The following is a 21,366-nucleotide window of genomic DNA, read 5'->3' as shown; positions in this document are numbered from 1 at the left end:
TGGAAGTAAGGTCAGAGGGGAATCAAAAAATAGTCAACAGCTGCAACTTTCCCAGCTATCTGAAGTCACCATTACCTGATGGAAACACCAATGCAATGCTTACTTTCTAAGTAAGCCAATTTACACACGTGCAAATTATCACCCTCCTAGTGACACACACAACCCCCCTAATTAGAATTCTGGAAAACTCATTTAAATTCTAAACATATGTTTAACACTTCTAAAATTTAAAGATTCTAAATTCAAGCAATTCTGAATTCAAAATGAACACAAGCTAAAGAAATTTTCTAGTGCAAAGGTCTTCGTCATGCTATAGTTTACAACTACTAATCTGCCCTCTTCATAACGTTGAAAAAGGAACGTGGCCAAGGAGAAGTGGAACGGAACAGATATGTGGAGAAATAATTTCAGTCTTCTAGTCTAATTAACTAGTTAACAGTTGCTACTTAATCCACTGAAAGCTACAGTACATTTCATTGGTTTAAATGGAGAATTAGTAAAAGCATGTGAAAGTTTAGCAACATATTATTTAGTGTTTCAGTGAGGAAAAAATCCAGGAAGTTTGAAAACTCTAAACAAAACAAACCTTTCTAAGGGTGAAATAATTCTCTTGATTACATGATGGATCAGTATGTCATTCACCAGCATGTTCTTATCACACAAAGATGTTATAGGTCTTAAACATCCAGCAGCAGCAAGGAATTCATAACAGTCGTGTATTGCAGACTGTAGGCTGGACAGACTATTTGCATATTTTATCTGTATTGGAAGATAAAAGTTAGGCATTTGTTTACTACAGGCATGTATATCTATAAAATATAAGTTTTTTAATCTGAACTAAAGTTATATTCAGTAAGTCCTTTTTTAAGAATTTGACAATAAGTTTAGTTTTATTTACCATTTTTATTGTTCGTGCTACATCAACATCAGCAACATCTTCCAAAGCTGGCTTCACATTCTCTGGACCATAGACAAGACAATCAAACAGCGTTTTGGAAAAGAAACAAGGAGATGGGCCACCGTGAACCAAAGAAACTGCGATCATTTTACCAGCTTCAAAATAAAGATTCTCTTTTACAGCTGCAAACAAACAAACATACATACATATTTACTATATATGTATAAAATCCATTTGTGATCCTCAATTTTTTATAGAAAAAAATCTCATAATGCAATTCCTTCTCACTTTGATGCAACTAATGTGGTTTGCCATCTCCCACTGGTTGAAACAGTAAGACCTGTATTTTTTTTTAACATAGGAGTACCATGTACTTTTACTTCAACCCTTCATCCACTATCAAGGTTTGGGAGGAGATGTAACTTCCCCTTCCACTTTGTACCCAGGGCACATTTAATTCTGAAGCATAAGAACTCAAAGACACTAACTTTGTGTCTTTCGGGAGGCATGCTATCAGAGATAATGTTCTAGAAATTTGAGGAAAGGAAAATAAGTAACAGAGAGTTAGAAGAAATAAATTCACTTGAAGGGAACAAATACATTAATTAAAAAGTTTCAAGTATAACGATATGCTCTATTTTTTCCTTGGTTGTCATCAACTTTTTGAACTAAACAAAATTTTTTTTGGTTAATCCACACCCCACTCCACTTTAGAATTTAAAAGCAAAAAAATTAAAAAACAATCTCTATCCATCAGGACTATAATTGTGATCTGGCAATCATACTGGCTGAAGATTTAAAAACCTTTCAAGTTACATAGTTCTTAATGTATTTTTGAACAAAGCATTTAATTACCTTGAAAATCGAGGGACAAGTTCTTTGCAGAAGAGCCCTCAAACAATGATGAATTCTGAAGGTGAAACATTAGTAATTGAAAGAAATGGTGTTTTGATGCAGCAGGAGTATCTGTCTTGGATCTATTTTTGCAGTTTGTGAATTTTATTTCAATGGTGTTTGTAGGATTGAAGTTGCGCTGTCTAAATCCTTTTAAAGCACTATTCCAGATGTTTTCTGCATTGATGTTAAGCCGTGTAGTTTTTGTATTAACTTGTAACTTTAACTCCTTCAGTATATTAGAAACTTCCCTTCTTTTCTTTCTTAAATGCCTACAAGAAAATTCCATGTATTTTCAGATGAAACCTATGATTCATAATTAGCAACAGTTATACAGGAAACATGCTAAAATCTGCTAAGAAAAGCACCTCTTCAAACACTCTGGTACATTTAGGTATTGCGTAAATTATATCAGTAAAAATTTTGGTGTAGATTCTTCAAGTTTTAACTCTGTAGTGGCAAATTTAAAGTACCTCTAAGAACTAGGAAAAAAGGAGGTAGGAATAATTACCTTGGCATAAAATGAATAGTTTCTTAATTCAATTATACCAACATAGTACCAAACAATTCTCACACCATCATTCTACATTTGAACAATGGGATAAAAGTGAGAAATTGAAGAGCTTACCATGTTTGTATTAAAGAGATGTTTTGCAAGCAAATTAGAATACACAGTCAACTGTGCACTAATATTTCATCTTTGTCACTATAATAAAAAATACATTTAAGTAGGAAAAAACATTGCGGTTCTCATTTCAAAAAACTAAGAAACCAGTCTAAATAAGGCTCGTTCTTCGTTTTCTAACTTGCAACCAAAAGCACACATCTAATTTGAAGAAAGTAGTTAGGATTAGTTTAGTGATGGTTTTTGTCAGTTAGGTTGGTGGCTGGACTAGATGGTCTGAAAGACCTCTTCCAACCTAGGCAATTCTATGATCCCATGATTCTCTTATGCGTCTCTGGGTTTTGATCCCCTCACTACCCAACCTAAAAATTCTCTATAGGTATCTTTTTTTTTCTCCTCACCCCCCTCTAGCATTTAGAAACACCAGAAGCCTTTATCAAGTTATGACTTCAGCTCTTCAGTGTATTCATTCCATTTTTCCAGTGACTATATATACAGACACACAAATATATATAGCCACTATATATATACACACACACACCATGTTCTGTAGAAAATATGGTATAAAGCCATGTGCTAGATTACTCTTCAACGTAAAAAATAGAAAATACTTTTTCCTCAGGGAACAGTTCCTGTTTGACATCAGTGGAGATAAGGACATCATCACTCTGTTGGATGCTGGATGTTCTCGGTGTGAGCAGGGCGACATGTTGTTCTGGCACATTATCTTTGGTGATCTAGAAGTCCAAACAGTATTTTAGGAGATACAATGGAAGAATGCATAAACACTTAAAAACCCACTTAAAACTATAGACAGCAATATAGTTTCCCCCTATTTCAGTACTGAATCTCATTTGTATGTTCATTTACACAAAGTCTATCAGTGCCTGACCTGTAATTTTAAAAATAATAATTCAGTATTTTATTATGTGGTGGTTTTAGGATCCATTTTTAATTGCATCCCATACATGAAATGGAAGTCATGACTGATACAAGAAGTAAAACCTAAAAATATTAGTTTCTACCAACTTGAAAGGTTATTACAGCAGAGGAAAACCTTATTTATATAAACATCTCTAAGCTAGATTTCTAGCACAGTATTTACACGGAAAAAATATTAATAAGCAACCTTAAAGTTTTGCCACTTGTACATTCAAAGTTACCTCAAAACTGTTAAGATTCTTTTTACAAGGACCTAATTTTGACAAACTAAAAACTAGTTTGCTTGCCACCGAATGCGAATAACTGTAGCAAATTTACAGAATTCACAGCTTACTCAGAAAATTTTAATCACTAAACTCTACTCCTATTTTATTCAATTTGCAATTTAGTATAATAAGTTTTTCCTGTGGAATAAGCCATCACCTCCTCATGTTTAAATACTATTTTATATTATAATCAGTTTCTGTATGAAAACAGAATGTTACACACTGGAGAAGAAAATTGCGTTGAGATCCAGGTGACTGCCGAGGGCACTTTGGAGATGGCTCTTCCAGCAAACAAGTTGTTCCATCTGTCTTTTCAGAGGTAGCCAAAGAACGCTTTTTCTGTTTGCTATAGTTCCCTGTATGATTAAATTATATTAATTTAGTGAATTTGCTAGCTCTAAAATACATAGTATTATAATTTATAATTTTAAGAAGTCACTATCACATCCATAACTTTACCTGATTTTGCCAAGATACTTGTGCATTCCATGCACTCCCAGTTTTGCTCCCATGACTTCATAGCTGAACAGGCCAAATGAGTTCCACGGGAACCACAATACTGACAACGTTTTATTTCCCATTTACTAAAATTAAAAACTTATGCATTTAGAATTAGACAGATGAATGAGGCTAGTTAAAACAAAGAATATTCAACAGTAAGTGTAATCCAGACACTAACCTAACAAAGCATAATTTTATCAATCTGGTAGGACTGTGTATAATCTAGGGGAATTTTTTTCTGACATGATGTACTCTCAATTCCTGGCTGCAACAAAAAAAAAAAAAAGCTATCCACGTGCCAGCACCTTGTATTGAAAGAGGTTATGAGTTAAGGGTGCTCCTTTGCCTTGAAGTCAATAACCTGCAGCCAATATTTTCCCCTCGTGCTGCTAGCCAGAAACAGCCTCTGTATTTTATGGGTATCCACCAGTCAGCTTTTCCAAATGGTAAATTTCTTAAAGCAGCACATCCGATTATCCTTACACATTCTGAGTAACACTCTAACACTAATGGCAGTGTTTAAGTATCTGTTAGGTTTTTGTCTAGATTTCTTCAATTTTGCTTAAACATACAATAGAACAATGTGACTGATAATAGTTCAAATATTGGAAGCTTAAGGTACAACTCTTAAAGTAAATCCTGAGGTGCTCACATACCATGAATGAACCAAGCAATGTTCAGTCAAATCTGTACAAAGCAAAGTTAATGTCTACAGGGAGCAAACCTACCACAGTACTACAGAAACAAGTTGTCAAACTAGAGGTTCTGACAGCTTTGAGAATACTCATGCCAATGGAACATACACATCTCAGAAGCACACAAATAAAACAATTTTAAATTTGATTTTACACAGCTAGTTAATTTCCACCTAAGTCTAGTACTTTAATGAATTTCTTATAAAGGTATTAAGTATTCAAACAATTATTAATTTGTTGAATTAACCTTTGAATCAAAGATACACAACATTAACTTAGGCACATGCTATTCTACATGTTATGTGGATGTACAAATTCTACTTCAGCTCTGTATCAAATGAGAACGAGGACAAGATAACTGATAATCAATTGGTTTGGTTTTCTTGGCTTTTATAACCTGATTAAATAAGAGAAAATTAGTACTGAATTATTATGATTATAGGTAGTAAACCAAACGTTTTATTTGGACACAGTGTCTTGGCTTGACTTTAAAAACTGATGCTGAAAAGCATTAAACCATTTAAATAAATTTATTTAAAAAAAAAAAAAAACAACGAGGAACTATTCCATCACAGATTATACTTTACTGCAAAAGTGTCATACCTATCAGGTTCATTATAGTCTCTTCCTTTCTTGCAGAGACATCTTTTAATGTCACAGTGTTGATAACATTGCAGTAGGTCTTGATATGCATTCTCTTCAAGTTCCCAAGATGCATCCCTATAAAAAAGGCAGAAGCTCCATTACTACAACTGTATTTCCAATTGTATAAATGGGTTACTCTGTCTTTGGAAAAGATTTATGTAATAACCACGTGAAGGTATTTCAATCATAGGGACAAAAATAATACTATAAAAACACAGACAGACCTTTTTTCTTGTGTACAGTTACTTTGCTTAAAGTATTTGTTATTTTTTGCATGACCTCAGTGCATGTTTGTGCCATTTCATACTATTCTGCTTTCTGTCTCATGGCAGCCATGGATATTTGTTTTGGCAGTCTACTCAAGTTACCACTGAAAACGGCCTCATGAAAAGTAACTCAGAATTTGCCAGGCCAGTACAGCAAAGTTTATCAAGTATTTTGACTCTTCTTCCTCTCCAAGATCTTGAGCATCTGCCTCTGGACGGAGTTAATGGTAGTCTCTGAAAAGACTAATAGTTATTAAAGAATAATACTTCTAACAAAGGAACATCATTCTGATCACTGTCTGCCTTATTTTGTGCCCCCATCAAATGGCGGAAACTTATGAAAAACAGCTCTGACTTTTAGAAGCAGTTGTTATACTTAACATATCCTTAGCAATCCCTTGTGAGAAGGCAGAAGCTGTATGGCTGAGTAACCAGTTGATTATAATACTGTCTGGAGAGAAGTTCAGATAACTTAAAAACTTAAGCAAAGAAAATACCCTTCTCAGCAACCTCTATGTTAATGTGAAATCATTTTATCTAAGAAGTGTTTTTGATCTTTTAAATAGGTTGAATCATGGCATTAAAAATGATTTTTCAGAGCTTTCTGCTTTATGTTCAAGATGACTAATTTGGCCTTTGACAATTTTTAATGCATAACTAAAAGGAAACAGGGTACTCCTTACCGAGCCAAACAATTCTACCATTGAAGGTAGAACTGAGGTTTCACACATTAATAGATGCAGTTCTATAGAATAAACAGAAAGTGGTTTTATCACCCTATCAAAGTTTTTATAGAAGAGTGATTATTTACAAAATTACTTACTTTTCTGGAATGTGTATGCCCATTCTCAACATTTCTTTCTGAAATTTGTCCTTGTTATTACATACCGAGCACCTAAAGAAAAATATCCCAGCACTCAAAGCTTGATACTGTGTCAAGGAAAAAAAAAAAAAAAACAAAAACACAACAAAAACCAAACCGATTATTGAATTACTACCATTCTTAGGATGACAATAAATAATGCCTTAATATCTATAACAATTACATTCATAGATACTGTCCTGACATGGAGGTTAAAGCTGCTATCAATCATGATGTCACCTGACACTGAAGCAAATGGAGAGCATTTTCTCTTCCTTTAAAGGACAAGAGCTCACATAGTAGAATCAGGTCCATAAACAAAAGCACAATCCTTTTCAGTCAACCTCTCCACATCTAGAACGAGTTTACAAGAACCACCTTATAACTTTTTCCAGCTCTGGACTTAGGCGAAGAGAAGTGATCACGGACAAATGACATTTTTAGCTTTTAGATTCTGTACATAATGACTTGCAAGAAGGCAACTACCTAGGTTGATTCCTAAAAATAACTAAAGGCATGAAGTTTATCACATATGTAGAAACATGGACGGGGGGGCCAGGGCGTTGAAATCCTTCTTGTAAGACTTATCTCCAAAACACAATTTTACCATTGTCCTTCAAACCTAGCATATTTCCATTCCTACTGCCTATATTAACCCTAAGCAATTTTACACAACTTTAAGCAACTGATCCATTATTTTTAAACACAACATAAATGTGATCTGGATGCAAAGAGAAAAGAAAGGGAGAATGCGTGTTACCTGCAAGCATTCTCGATGAAACCAAGCGTTTTTACAGCAAGGACTTTTCAATACAGTGTACACTGGAAGCTGTTCAACCAAATCCAGGCATATTGTACACTGTGAAGTTCCTCTAGATTCTTTATCGGAAAACTTTTGGACTGGTTTATGTTCCCAACAGTAAGACCTAAAAATAATAATTTAAGGTTCTCTTATCAAAACAACATTTTAAGAACATTCCTCAAAATCTGAGGATAGCAAAATTATATCCGTTGTATTTATTGTATCTGTTTTTCATGAATAAATGTTGCGCAGCAAGCTGAAAATGCAGACACGTACTGGTTTTGTCTGGAAAGGAGTTAAATTTTTTTCACAGTAGCTTGTATGGCACTGTGTTTTGGATTTGTGATGAAAACAGCATTGATAGAAGGATGTGTTTTGCTGAGCAGTGCTTACACAACATCAAGGCCTTTTCTTTTTCTCATGCTGCCACACTTGGCAGCAGGCCGGGGGGGGCACAAGAAGCTGTGAGGAGAAACAGCCAGGACAGCTGACCCCAACTGACCAAAGGGATATTCCATACCATGTCAAGCTCAGCAACAAAATTGGGGGGGAAAAAAGGAGGAAGGGGAGATGTTTGGAGTTACAGCATTTGTCTTCCCATAACTGTTACACGCGATGAAGCCCTGATTTCCTGGAAATAGCTGAACACCTGCCTGCTGCTGGGAAGTATAAGTGAATTCCTTATTTTGCTTTGCTTGCGCATGCAGCTGTTGCTGTACCTATTAAACGGTCTTTATCTCAACCCATGAGTTTTTTCACTTTTACCCTCCTGGTTCTCTCCCCATCCCACTGTGGGTAGTGAGCAAGCAGCTGCGTGTCGCTCTGCTGCCTCTCAGGGCATGTAAACAAATTATGTATCTAACAGAGCAAGTCAACAGAACAATAGTAAGGAAGAAGCATGTTGCCAAGTGATGCTTTGTAAATTGCAGAGATCATATACCCCCCCTTTCTCTCAAAACTTCTTGTGGTACAAATAATACATTTCCTGTCCTCAGAACCTCAAGTTCTGCCTATATTTCAGTGTTACTGTGATGGTAAAGGAGCAATTTTGACTTTGCGTATTGATTCTGTAGAGTCTGGGTAGTGTGATAAATTTTATAATTTAGCACATTTTCAAAGAAATAAGATAGCCAAGAAATGCGTCTCTAGAATAAACCTTTCTGAAAACGCATTATTTTTCACATGTGCTTGACTTAATAAAAGTCATTTATTTAAGAAGTTAAAGGGCCTGTCAGACTTCAATCCACCCAGCACTACAAACTCAGCACAATAAAGCCATTATCAAATGCACTCAAGAGTATTTTGACTACAGCCAAGATGCCGGACAGATGATAGTAAAATAAAATAAAGCATTTTTTTTAGACATTTGATATTAAACCCATTTGTCCTGCAGTCCATCTCTAATAAGCCCATCTTGAATTCTTGTGCTTTGAAAGACGACAGAATGGCATAGAGTCTGATTTGACTGCTGAAAGAGACAGGTAGCCAAAGCATTGCCATTTCATCAAAGGCACAGGAGGCAGACAAAGAACAAACCCCAACCATTTTGTAGTTTATTTCAGAGTTTAGGATTTAACGCTCCATTTTATAAACAACTTAACTACTCATAGAAGCATTAAATTACTTCATTAAAAGTGCTGAGAAGTTAGTTTATAGGTACTAGGTATGCAATATAATAGCTTGGACTGCATGTTTTCCACAAATCAGGTATTTTTTTCTTAGATAACCCGGATGTCATTTTTAATTAATAGCCTCTCCAATGACAACCTGTATAAATACAACGAACTGAAAATTCAAAAGCAACAAAATCACAGAACTTACCTGAAGTCTTCCATGAACTGGAAAATACATTCTTTTTGTATCCCACAAGGAAAATGGTAACTTCGTTTGCATTTGGGAGCTACACATCCAATTGAAGCACCCTTTTTCTTACAGATATTACATTTCTAGGAATAATTTGTTTCAGAAATAACAAAATATCAACATCTAAAGTCCAAGTAAAATTACAGGAATTGTTAAACCGATAGAAAAAACTATGAAGTGCGTAAGAAATAGTATTGGCCAATAAATTGTAACGGTGACAAGACTATTGTGTTTTAACTCTATTTCAAAGAGTAAAAATAAACAGTTATTTCACAGACTTTGACTATGTATTATTTTATATGCACGTTGACTTGTGACACGTAAGCCAAAATACAAGTTATTTTACCAGTACCTATAGTTTAGTTACATCTATGAAATTATATACTGTCCGCTTGAGGCTCAGCATAATGTCATGAGGTATTATGCTTGTTTAATTTGCTCTTACTCATTTATCTGCAACAAACCCAGGAAATAAAAACACTAGTGAACTTCTGCAGATTTTTATTGTGGCTTCAATGAACCCAATATACTTGTTACTTAAATGTAAAATTCAGACGCTTGAATGGGCTCAGCACACTGCCCAGTGGAAAAAGAAAACAAATCCCACAGGCAATACTAAGTGCACTTAAAAGTCAGGGTTTTTTTTCTTGTAAATACTAAAGACTTCATCCTTACCAGTTTTGCAGCTCTATTTACTTCTTTTCGAATATCTGCGATTAAGAATCCATCTACACCTTCATCTTCTTCCCCTCTCTGCCAAATGCCACTTGACATCAACTATGAAAACAAAGTATTTTAAAACATTCACCTACCATAAGATTTAAAATTACCTGTCCTGCATTTGTCAAGTAACAGACTACTTAAACAAAGCTTGCGTGCAGACATTTTAATGATTAAAAAACTGATCCAAAACTTGTATATATTTTTGTCTGATACGACACAATAGGGAACAGTAACCAGTAACATGAATATAAATATTTCATAACATCAAAGTCTTATGCAATACTGTAGAGCCCAAGATGGTGTATTTTACCTTCCTTTTTTGAAGTATATGGACTATTCAGATAATTATCAAACAATTACTTTAAGCATGTAAAGCTTCAGAGGAAGTAAAATTAAATTAGTTTGGTTAATGCAAATGACAATTGTGCTGTAGAGATAATGAAGCACAGTAGGAAGTATCTGTACTGAAGTGCAACCTGAGAGGAAAAGTAATTCACTTTAGAGGAGAATTAAATAAAAACAGAATCAAGTAACTAGGCAAGTCAGAAGAGCCTGATAATTTAGATTAAAGTTACTTAGTAAGGCAGTTACATCACAAACTTCAAATAAGTAGTTTCACAACTCGATGCCTCCCATATTCTTTACTATCTCATTTTATAGTTCTCGTAATTTCAACACAGCACCATTTTGTAACTACAGTTTTATGAATATTTTAGTGAAATAAATGTAAAATTTTATACAAAACCAATTAAGAATTTATTTTTTCCAAATGTGAGACATTTGGCAAAGAAAAATGAAAATGCACCACAAACTAGTCTCTTTCTAGAAGAGCTCTTTCCTTATATAATATTCACTATATTTAAGTGAAATCACTGGGGTTTTTTGTTTGTTTGTTTTTTAAAAGAAGCAGGGACCAAAACCTAAAAGATGACTGCAGGAAGCTCACAGTAAAATATCTTATAAATTACAAGGCTCATTGTTGCATGCATGCCCTTTCCTAGCTGCTCTGCTCCATCAGGAAAGAACTTTTTCCTATTATTTCACATGGCCTTACGTATGAGAGAAAGTTACCACAAACAGACCTAAATTTCCTTCCAGATGCTTAAAATTTGTTTCAGAAAAACAAATTCTATCTTTATGTAACTTCAGAAAACTCTGCCTAGTCTTTAAAGGATTCAACATCCAACATATTAAGCCATGCACAGTCAACACAATCTTTAAAGAACACGTTGAGGAAAAAAAACAAACAAAGAAGCAAAATCCCCAAATTGTTCCTGATATTCTTGAGACTTTTTTTAAGCTTGGGGAAAAATTCCGAACTGTATTTATTAATAAACAAAAACATCTTTTTTTTTTAAGTAGTCATTATTTTAAAGATCTGCAAAAATTTAAGAGCATGAAAGGTAGTTTAAGCATACTTTTAGGAATATGAATCTTGGAAAGTGTCATGTGTTCCAACAAAAAACACTCAACTGTAGTTTACATCCATAGCTTTGATCAAATGATAAGCTTTTACTAAATAACAATTCTGTAACTGTATATGATCAGCAGGGTACTTATTACTAAACTGAGAAGTAAGACTATTTCTTAAGTCCTTTCTATGTCCTGTGCAATGTCAGGGGATAACTCACAGCCAAACAACAACTAATGAGAAATGTGAAAAAAAAAAAAGACAACTTTTCTGTACTTTTTCAACAAGGGGTGGAATTTTCACTTTCCATGTTCTGAAGCCACACTTCTCTCATAAAGGTGAATATGTAGGTGCAATCTGTTCTCTTTCTCTTAACACGTATCTTAATTGCTTTGATAGGTTCGGAGAATTAACCAAGTAATTCATTGAAATGAACCACAAACAGAATTTAGCTTTGAATAAAGGCTTGTTGGGATTTATTTATTTCATCTGCTGCACCTGAAAAGTTCAAGCCTTCAAGGCTACAAGTTAAAGCTAACAGTTTAAGCTGTTACAACAACTGTTTGGACAGGTTATTACTATTTAATACTTGTTGCATTTATTTTTTTTCCAGTTAAAACAGACAAGCTCCAAGACCAATACCACATACTTACTAAACAGTAATAATGAACGGTGAGATTGTATGCCACATAGGTCCTTTTTTCTCCATACTTTTCAGGGCAGTCATCTGTCCGTCCACAGAGAACACAGACTAAAATATAGAATCATGTTTATAATCACAGTGAGTGTGCTAGAATTACTACGGATCATCATGTAGAGCAGTAACTTTCATTGCTTTTAATCACATGCATCTTGAAGCAGATTACTGGATGAAGGACAGTAGATAATCTTCTCTCCTTAATGTTGAATTCCATAGTAAATACGGAAGAGGCTACTACCCGTTTGTTCCTTCTCTGGTTCCTAAAAATAAAATACTTCACCAGTTCCACCTCCCCGCTGATTCAGGAGAGCTATAACACAAGCTAAATTCTTCCCAAAACACCTAAAGGTAATTATCAAATAGCCAATAATGTCCAGGTGCATGTGAAATACGTCATCTAATTGTTTTTAGTATTGTACACAAAGACATCACCATACTATAATCCATAATGCAACTGTTTCTTTGTATAACTATGTGATAACCTCTGTGAAAAGCATATGAACGATATCCTGACTGTATCAAGTCATATGCTACCAGTGCTTTTAAAACACATGCTAGTTTCAAAACATCGAAGAACTTGAGACAACACTGGAGTCAGCTAAAACCTTGAGGATTTCCCCATTTTTGCAGTTCGTAGCCCACTAACATACCTCCACAGACATTTAATATCTTCCCTTAAATTCTCAATAGATATATAAGATACATTTTCAATAGTCATAGTAGTGATGAGAATAGAGGTACTACTTCAGCCTAAGAAAAAAAGTCTTGACTGATACATCTCAAACACAGCTGTGTTTGATTTGGCAGCTGAATTCCCAAGGTTACTTTCTTAACATATCTGCAGAAAAAACTATTTTTAAATATTCCAATTATAGCAAATAGAAGGAAGTTTACAAGTTATTTCTTTTTCATTCCCTGAGACAAGTGGTTCCGACACAATTTGATTACTGAAAATACACCTTTTCTTTGAGCCCAAATAAAGCAAGTTATAATTGGTACTATATATGCAGATTAAAGATGTAACTATTTAATAAAAACCTTACTTACATGGGCTTTGAATGTCTGAATTACTGTTTTTACTCATCCCGAGTTCTTCTGGCTGCCTGTCATGAAAAATAAATAAGGTGCTAAATACATCTAGTGCATTAACAACGACCATTATATACTGCTTTTACATTTTATTTTGGAGAAAACCCCCCTACAAACTCAGTTAAGTAAAACTGGAATCAAGAACAAAAGTGTGTTATATTTAACTGTTACTGTGAGAGACAGGGGTTTGGAAAGCAGGATGTGAATGTTCACAGATCAATGAAACATATAGCAACTTTTAACTATCTCCCCAAACTATCAAACAAGATATTTTATTTTTGAAAGCGAAAATAAAGTGTCCAATGCAACAGCTAGTTATGTACAGACTTAATCGTACAGAAGAGTTTGCAGTTATTTTTTAACATCAAAAATAATGATCCAAGGACAACCAAGGAAGTGGCAGTGACTCCTGCTCAAATATTGTATTTACACGAGGAACTTGAAAGAAAAAATTAACTGGGTAGGATAGTGACATTACTATGAAGATAATCTCCATTGTTTGGAGAAAATGCAGGATCCTGGCCTAGTTAAAGAAATCACGATCTAAGACCACAAAAAAAAAAAAAAAAAGAAAAAAGACGGGAAAAAATTGGTGAGGAATCGAAAAACAGAGACATGCACACAGGAGAATTTACACCATTCAGAACTATGTATTGTACGTTCTGAAGTGGAAGCAATTCGTTTAGAAACACTGACCTAACCCGCATTTCTTTCAAACATCACATGCTCATAAAACTTTGATCCCCAAGATGCACCGACACGGATATACCGGGAGTTAGCCTTCACTGCGTGCCACACCACGCATCCTAGCCCCTCTTGGAAAAAAACTGAAAAAACACGTTTCTTCACGTAGCACTAAGATGATTATTCCTTCTCTAGTGCAAAGCAGAGCCCTTTTAGGAACATATCTGTAGATCTTTGACTTGCCTTCTCTTAGGAAGCTGAAGAAAGCATTACAAAAGTTTTGCAAGACAAGAATCATGGGTCATTGCCTGCAGATCCATGCTTGACCTCGCAGGACGGCGAACAGCTTGCTTCACACGCCGGAGCAGCCGGTAACAACATCCAAAACAGGAACCTGACAGACTCCGAGCTATCGGAATTTCAGTGTTTACAGTTTAGATGACGACCAGGTACAGGCTTCAGGAGCAAACCTCAGGCTAATCCAAACTATTGCAAATAAATTACTGCAGCCATTTTACTGGAGTTTTAGGAAAGTTGTATTGAGAAAGGGAAAAAAAAAATAATGGAGGCAAAAGTCTGAGGCATAAGGCAACCGATCTGCGCCATTGCACTTGGTTAGAGAATCGGAGTAGTTGTACACAAAGATCTCTGCCAGAAAACGGTCTAAAAGGAAAACAAACAAAAAATAACCACCACCACAAGCAAATGAGGCCGAGGCACAGACACTGCACCGACACTCAGATGAAGTAATTGGTTCCAGTTTTCCCAGAAACACACTTCCCTTTTTCCAAATTACAAAAAAATAGACAGACTTAATCAGGTACAGGGGGAGCAAAAGACGAGCGTACAGCTCACACACATTCCTTTCTCTTCGAGATTTCCTAAGAACGGTCGCTGTTAATTTCATAGTCCTGGATCTACTATGGGCAACTCAACAAAGAAACATTCGATATATAACCACACAAGACCAGATTTTCACCTCAGTGTGTTGTAGAAAGCCCAACCAGGAGGAGGAGGCACACGTGTGGCTGGAAACCCGAAAAGCACCTTCCTACCTTTGCCTGGCTCCAGCAAAACAGAAATAAAAATGGCTGCTTCCCCCTCCCCCCCCATTCCTTCTACTTTTCTCAAACTCTTTCAGTGAGATGAACCTGGAATTCAAATTTGAATTTGCAAGTTAAAAGATACGGGAGAACGCCCATTGAGGCTCCATGCATAAATCCCACCGGGCTTTCTCCGGGAACAAAGCAATGCCGCTTCAGTCCATTTGCAAGACAGGAACCCATTATCACTCAGTGATAAAAACCGAAGTGTAAATGAAATGTACCCACTTGGCCTAAACAGGCTAAAAAAAAAAAAATCTTTAGAGTAGACATTTAGGTTTTGCCAAGTTCCGTAACTCTTTACTGCTCCAGAACATAAGGTGTTTTCAAGTTTTTTAACTAGAGGATGGGAAAAGAAAAAAACCAAAAAGCAACCCCAAGAGGCAAGGTTTCGGGTACACGCTTTCTCTAGGATACCAACAAAGGAACGCTCCCGGATCCCACCCGTTCACCCCGTGTGTCCTGACCGTGCACACGACAGGGTCCCCGGCTCACCTGGCGGTTCCGTGTCCTGACAGAAACCCCTCCCTCGGCACCCCCCGCCCGGGCGCCGGCAGGGGACACCCGCCGCCTTCCCAGGGACCCCGCCTGATCACGATTCAGGTGGCCACTTACTGTCCCAGCCTCGCACGGGTACAACCACGGAACCTGACCGACACCCTACTGAAAGGCCACGGCAGCTTTTGTGGAAGGAGCCAACCAGCGGGGCCCCGTCCCGCCTCCCCCGCCGGCGGCCGCACTGGGCGAGCCGCCCCGGGACGCTGCTCGCCCACCCCCCCCCCCCCCCCCCCCCCCAGTTTTCCTCTCAGCGGCGCGGCAAGAAGAGAGAGAAGTCTTCCGCTTGGTTATTCCACTCTCTCCTGCTCCCAGACACGGCGGCGGGAGCCAGGCGCTGCTCGCTCCCCGAAAGCGCGGGCTGGGAGCCCGTTGCACATCGCGCCCCTCACGGAGAAGCCGGGGGCTCCCGCTCCCCGGCAGCCACCGCAGCCCAACCCCCCCACCCGCCTCTCCTCGCCCTTGTCCCCGGGCTCCGCCAGCCCCGAGGCGGCAGCAGGACAAAGCTTCAGCCCATGGAAGGCGCTACTCACCCCGAAGGCCGCCCCGCTGCCGGGCCGCCCGCCCCAACCGACAGAAAATTCAAACCCCAACATCCGCCGCCCTGCCGGAAGCGCGGAACCTGCCCCGCCCACCGCTGCGCCCGGCATCCGTTACCTCGGTGCTCGGCCGCCCCCGCCGGGTACGGCGGGAGGGGGGACCCGCCATCCCGGTGATCGGTGCTTGACTGGAGGGTCCGGCGGGCCACGGCGGCCGGTGGGCGGCGCTGTGTCGCCGGGCGGGAGCCGTGAGGGGCCTGGGGGCCGCGGCAGCCGTCGGGCCGGCTGCCTCAGGCCTGCTGGGGCAGCGCTGCCGGTTTCGGTGTCTTATGAGACCGCTGGGGCCGCCGCCGCGTAGAAGGAAAACCCGACAAAGCGCTGTGGCCGGCGGGTAACGTGTCGCAGCACGACCTGTCAGTAACCCCCGTCCCGGCAGGGTGCAGGGTCTCCACAAACTGTCTCCCCTCAGCCCCTGTGAACTGCATAATAACCAGGCGTCTCTTCCAGAAAGCCTGTTTTTGGAGCATTTAGCTAAGGAAACAATTTTTTTTTCTGAGAAATCCACTTCTAAATTACTGTCTTTTGCAGCTTGTTCTTGAGGGGCCTGAGCTGCCCCCTGTAATGCCACAGGGCTGACCTGTTTTTCCCATAGCTGATGGGAAACCCACTTGGACGCAATGACACTTGCTACGGTAAAATGGAGTTTCTCAACCAAAGCTCTGCATTTCATATTTACGCTGATGTCTTGCCATCTGAATGCCGCTGTAATGGTGGACTGCGTGGAAAGGAAGCTGAATCCAGGGGGCTCTGGGACACAGGCGAGCTTGCCTTCTCCCTCCGCTGCAGCTGGGCTGCTGCAGTCCCTCGGCCCGAGGTCCAGCTGCTGGGAACGTGGAGCAAGTGTCCCCAGTACAGCAGCCACCGGCGAGACGGTGTCGGTAGCAGATCTCCCACCTCACCCCCATCTTACCCAGGCACGTCTCTCCAATACCTGGTCCAGATCTGTATTCCCCCTGGTAACTTGACTATCAAACCTGGAGTGTCTGTGGTTCCTGACACCCAGGCCCAAGCTCTCTCCGGCAGCTAGGTCCCAGAGCTCTTACCCTGCTCGCTAGCTACCCTGGCCTGAAGTTCGCTAGTGGCACACGCAGACAGAACAGAGAGCTTACCGGGGAACGTGGTTAGGACTTGGCTAGGGGAATGTGCTGAGCAGCAGTTTGTTTTCACACAGCTGGCCCCAGTTGTCACGCTGCCTTTCTGGTTTGCTGTGCTTGTTCGTCTTCAATGTACCTTCTCCACACCCTTTCCCCATCTTCAGCCTTTCCGTTAAAAATCCCATAATGCCTTTTGCACAATCATACAAATGCCCTCAAATATCCCATAATGAGTTTGTTCTTCACTGAGGTACTTGTGATAATCTTCCTTCCCCTCATCAGTTAGAAAGTTCCAGTTGAATCTCCTCAAGACTGAGCGGTTCCTGCAATGTCCCACCAGTGGCCTGAGATTTCTGGTCTTTGGAATTGTCTCTGTTATCTGCTGGGCTTGAGTATCTGGGGCTTAATTACTTTTCCTGTCTGTTGTCCAAGTCAACTTTTTTATTAAACAGCTGTTAGTCAGATATCCTCAGAAAAATATTATTCCACATATCCTTACAGTGTGTACTTCTGAAAAAGAAAAAAGGTGTCTCTGGATGTGAAATAGGGCAAAAGGTAGAGATAAACAATTATAGGTAATTATTGGTTTGCTAAAAAAAAAAAAAAGAAAAGATATTTTTAACAAATTACATTGGTTTTCCTCAATGTGCCTCAGTATGGTGGATGTCGCGTTTTATCCAATAACCGAGCACCTACCTGCTATATGAAAAATCCAGAACAGATTCTATCGTCATACAAGGATTTGAATCTACATTTTCAAGAAGTGTAGAGTACAATTCCTGTCTGTACTCTCCCTGGCTTGCTGACTATTATAATATGTAAAAGGAAGTGTCGCACTGTCAGTAGGAATGCCAAGCTTTAATATTGTCTTTTGAGAGTCAAGGGTTAAACCCCAGTCCTCCCGCATTCTGGATAAATGTCCCAAATAATGGTCTACTGAATAAAGAAAGGATGTTATTATTATACTACCTCCATCTTTTCTAATATATATCATTATTTCCCTTGCTGTATGCTGATAATTTCCAAATACAGAATATTTCATTTTGGGTCAGCTGATGTGCTGTTAGATTTTTTAAATTGTTATTATCGGTCAGAAAAAGCCTGAACATTTTTGTTTTCTTTCAGTCTTTATCAGTCATTCATGTAGCCCTACCCAGAAGGGAGAAAAAGTTCTGAAGAAAGAATTAAGATTTGAAGGTATCTGTGTGTTCTCCTGGTTTTTCTGGATTTATTTTTTTTAATGAGGCAGCCTCAATCATTTTTCTGTACTTATGTAAAACTCTGACAAGCAACAGCATCCTCCTCTAAACATCTGAAGTATGGTAGGCTGTCTAGAACTCCACATCTGGGGATGCTCAGTCATCGAATCGCGCAATGGTTTGGGTTGGAAGGGACCTTAAAGATCATCCAGTTCCAACCCCCCCTACCATGGGACGGCCATACGCCAGGGCGTAGTTTGTTAAGCTTTCAGGACCTAACCATGATGACAGCATTTAATACTCAATTTGCATGGTTGTATATGAATAAAATTAAAAGAATAATCAGGTCCTTATTCTTTAATTGTTTTTAGGAGAAAGGCAGCCAGCTTACCTTATTTTTATTGTGGTTTTTTTTTTAAATCATGGGCTCTCTTAGTTCCTTTGTTTTCACATAACCCTTTGAAAAGTACTATCTCACTATTTACCACAAAACATGAGTCCCTATTTCTCCCCTATTATCTGCTCTGGTCGTTGTTTGAATGTTTTGATCTGAAACCACTCCTAACTGTTCTCGGTGTCTTTTGAACTCAAACATACCACCTCTTGGCAGCAGGGATGTCCTCACAAAACAGCAATTTCAGGTCTCCTGGTACCGGGTTGCTCAGATAATAAGCAGGTAAATGAGCAGCAGTGGTTAGGGGTGATATATGTCCTGCTGTGAGACGGTGTGGTTTCACCCCGCAGAGCTCATCTGCTGCCTGCCGTTGCTGTGTTCGTTCTGGGTCAGGAGCTTAATGTCTCTATATAAATGCAATACCACTCTGTTCCACTCCTTGGCCTTTCAGACAGGACATACGCTAAATTGCGTATAATTTTTCCTTCCTGAGCTTAAAGTTTAAACGGTGCTTCTCTTTTGATGTATCTGAACGCTGTGATCCACGATCAGCACTCTGCCGAGGGCAAGGCAATTGCGTTGGGTAGGTGAATCCTGCGGGAACAACCGTGATATTGAGGTGACAGCGATTACACACCTTGTATCTGTTACCCTTCCTGTAGTCGAGAAAGTGCTTAAAATTATTTTTCTACATGTGATGACCAGTTGTAGTTTATGTATCTATCTTGCTTTTTTATTGAGATTTTTAGGTTCATTAAAAAAGTTAGAAAGTTTTTCCTTTTTCGTGCTTTAAATAAGAGGCAGGAAAACTTCCACTTACTATCTCCCAATCCAAATGAACAAACTCTATCCTGTAGGTGCAAATGTGCTGTTTTGCTTGAATAGTTTATGTTTTGTTTTATGTTTGAAAGTTATATTTAAATGTCAGCTAGTACTTGCCTTGCAGAAAGCATTTTGTAGAGTCATTAATTGAAGATTGTGGGTGATGCTGATGCTGATGCTACCGTGTGAAGCATTTAAGACGCAAACAGCCAGCCACAATATCTTTTAAGGGCAAGATACATCCTGTTTTCTGAAGGACAGAACACTGCCAAGTCTTAAATGGCTTCTTCAGCACTCTGAATTCATTTTTGTAAAGAAAAATACTTTTGTTTTAGAGACTTCTAAAAATTCCAAAAGAAAATTGTATCATTTTTGTACAGTAGGTAGGTAGCTTTAAGGAAAATGGGTAGCTGGGAAAATGTTTTGGTATTCTACTGCCACTTAGTTCTTTGAAGGTCAAAGTCCTTCTGTATTTCTTATATCATTAAAACAGTTTTAAGGTTTCTTGAGATGTTCATTTGAGCATACAAATATACATAATGTGGGAGATAGGTAGCCTTGCTTATGAAATTCCTAATGCACCTCAGGCAAGAATATTATCTCTAAAAGTTAAGTAGAATATAACATTCTTTGAGCATTTAAATAAAATGCTTATTTTAAAGGGGGGCAGGGGTTGTTCCTTTAAGGGCTGGTATTTGCTGTTTAGCTTACTGTGAAAATCTTAAGGTTTTTATGAATAAGCAGAAGTAAGCACGCTTAACTGAAATCCGTTGAACCAAAGTACTTCAGTCAGACTGTAGTCAGCTTATTATCGAGTAATAACTGAACAATCTGTGTCAGTGCAGAGTGAAACAGTTTACCAAGAAGACTGAGACGGGGGAGCAGTCAGTGGATGCAGAAGCAGAAAATTCCGAAGCATCTTGAAATCAACCAGAAGTGTGCATCAGGTGATGGCTTTTTGATTTGAAGGTTTCTGTCTGTTCCCTCCATAGCATGTTACTTCTGCTAAAAGCTCATGGAGAACCCTACTGAAGTGATGAGTACTAGTTTTTCTCTCTTAATAAAATAGGACTTGTTACTGTTTTGCTGACCTTTAATGAGGATGTCAGAAAGAGCCTCAAGTTTTGGAAACGATGTGAACACATCCCTGAATTGTCATTGAGGGTTGACCGTCGTTTAGATTTGCATTTAAATTCCTTTCACCTAATATCAGTCAATCGTATTTTCTTTTCCTTTGATACTGATGTTCTGAACATCGTTCAAAACTAAGATGGAGAAGACCCTCACAATTTTTACAGGCACAGGACCAAAGCTTCACACACCAAAAAGGAAGCTGCCCTGACAAACTTAAGTTGGTTTTAATACGTGTTTTTTAAAGACCTTTGGATTTAACTGTGACAATTAAGTTGCTAATTTTGGCTTCTCAGACAATGGTAGATCATCCTTCAGTGCACCATGCAAACCCTTTGTTTTCATCAGACCCAGACGAGACATAAACACGGCTCCACAACCGGTGATGTACCCCGAGGGAGGACTTAATTGTCCTGTGCTGCACAAATGCCTTTGAATTACATATGAAAGAAGTTCTGAGCTCGAAGATCCAGAATACCCATTGCAATTTTGTTGGTTTGTAACACTAAGTCTCTTTTCAAAAGATTTAGATGCTAATATAGGAATTTCACCGTGAAAGATTAGTTCTGGAGTCTGACAAAAGCCGAAGAAAAATGGTGATGG

General features: G+C 38.5%; 1 protein-coding gene across 4 annotated transcripts in view; it reads right to left on the bottom strand.

The window, feature by feature from the left end:
* Positions 1 to 21,366, bottom strand: part of G2E3 (G2/M-phase specific E3 ubiquitin protein ligase) — a 117,747-nt gene that overhangs the window by 3,467 nt on the left and 92,914 nt on the right. The window contains exons 4-17 of one of the 4 annotated variants that reach the window (XM_074585058.1): positions 17,233 to 17,727; positions 13,141 to 13,196; positions 12,047 to 12,144; positions 9,935 to 10,036; positions 9,218 to 9,342; positions 7,355 to 7,520; positions 6,556 to 6,662; positions 5,425 to 5,541; positions 4,085 to 4,209; positions 3,849 to 3,981; positions 3,029 to 3,154; positions 1,754 to 2,064; positions 899 to 1,080; positions 587 to 759 (exon numbers count right to left, since the gene is read on the bottom strand). In XM_074585058.1, coding sequence (XP_074441159.1) covers positions 587 to 759; positions 899 to 1,080; positions 1,754 to 2,064; positions 3,029 to 3,154; positions 3,849 to 3,981; positions 4,085 to 4,209; positions 5,425 to 5,541; positions 6,556 to 6,662; positions 7,355 to 7,520; positions 9,218 to 9,342; positions 9,935 to 10,036; positions 12,047 to 12,144; positions 13,141 to 13,177 — 1,802 coding nt within the window. In that variant the 5' untranslated portion in view covers positions 13,178 to 13,196; positions 17,233 to 17,727. Of the gene's footprint in view, positions 1 to 586; positions 760 to 898; positions 1,081 to 1,753; positions 2,065 to 3,028; positions 3,155 to 3,848; positions 3,982 to 4,084; positions 4,210 to 5,424; positions 5,542 to 6,555; positions 6,663 to 7,354; positions 7,521 to 9,217; positions 9,343 to 9,934; positions 10,037 to 12,046; positions 12,145 to 13,140; positions 13,197 to 16,057; positions 16,155 to 16,181; positions 16,278 to 17,232; positions 17,728 to 21,366 lie in introns of those variants that run through there. The other 3 variants (XM_074585059.1, XM_074585056.1, XM_074585055.1) reach the window with 3 other exon arrangements.

This window comes from Larus michahellis, chromosome 4 (genome assembly GCF_964199755.1).
Source record: "Larus michahellis chromosome 4, bLarMic1.1, whole genome shotgun sequence".
Taxonomy (NCBI): Eukaryota; Metazoa; Chordata; class Aves; order Charadriiformes; family Laridae; genus Larus; species Larus michahellis.
This window is presented reverse-complemented; position numbering and strand designations above follow the sequence as displayed.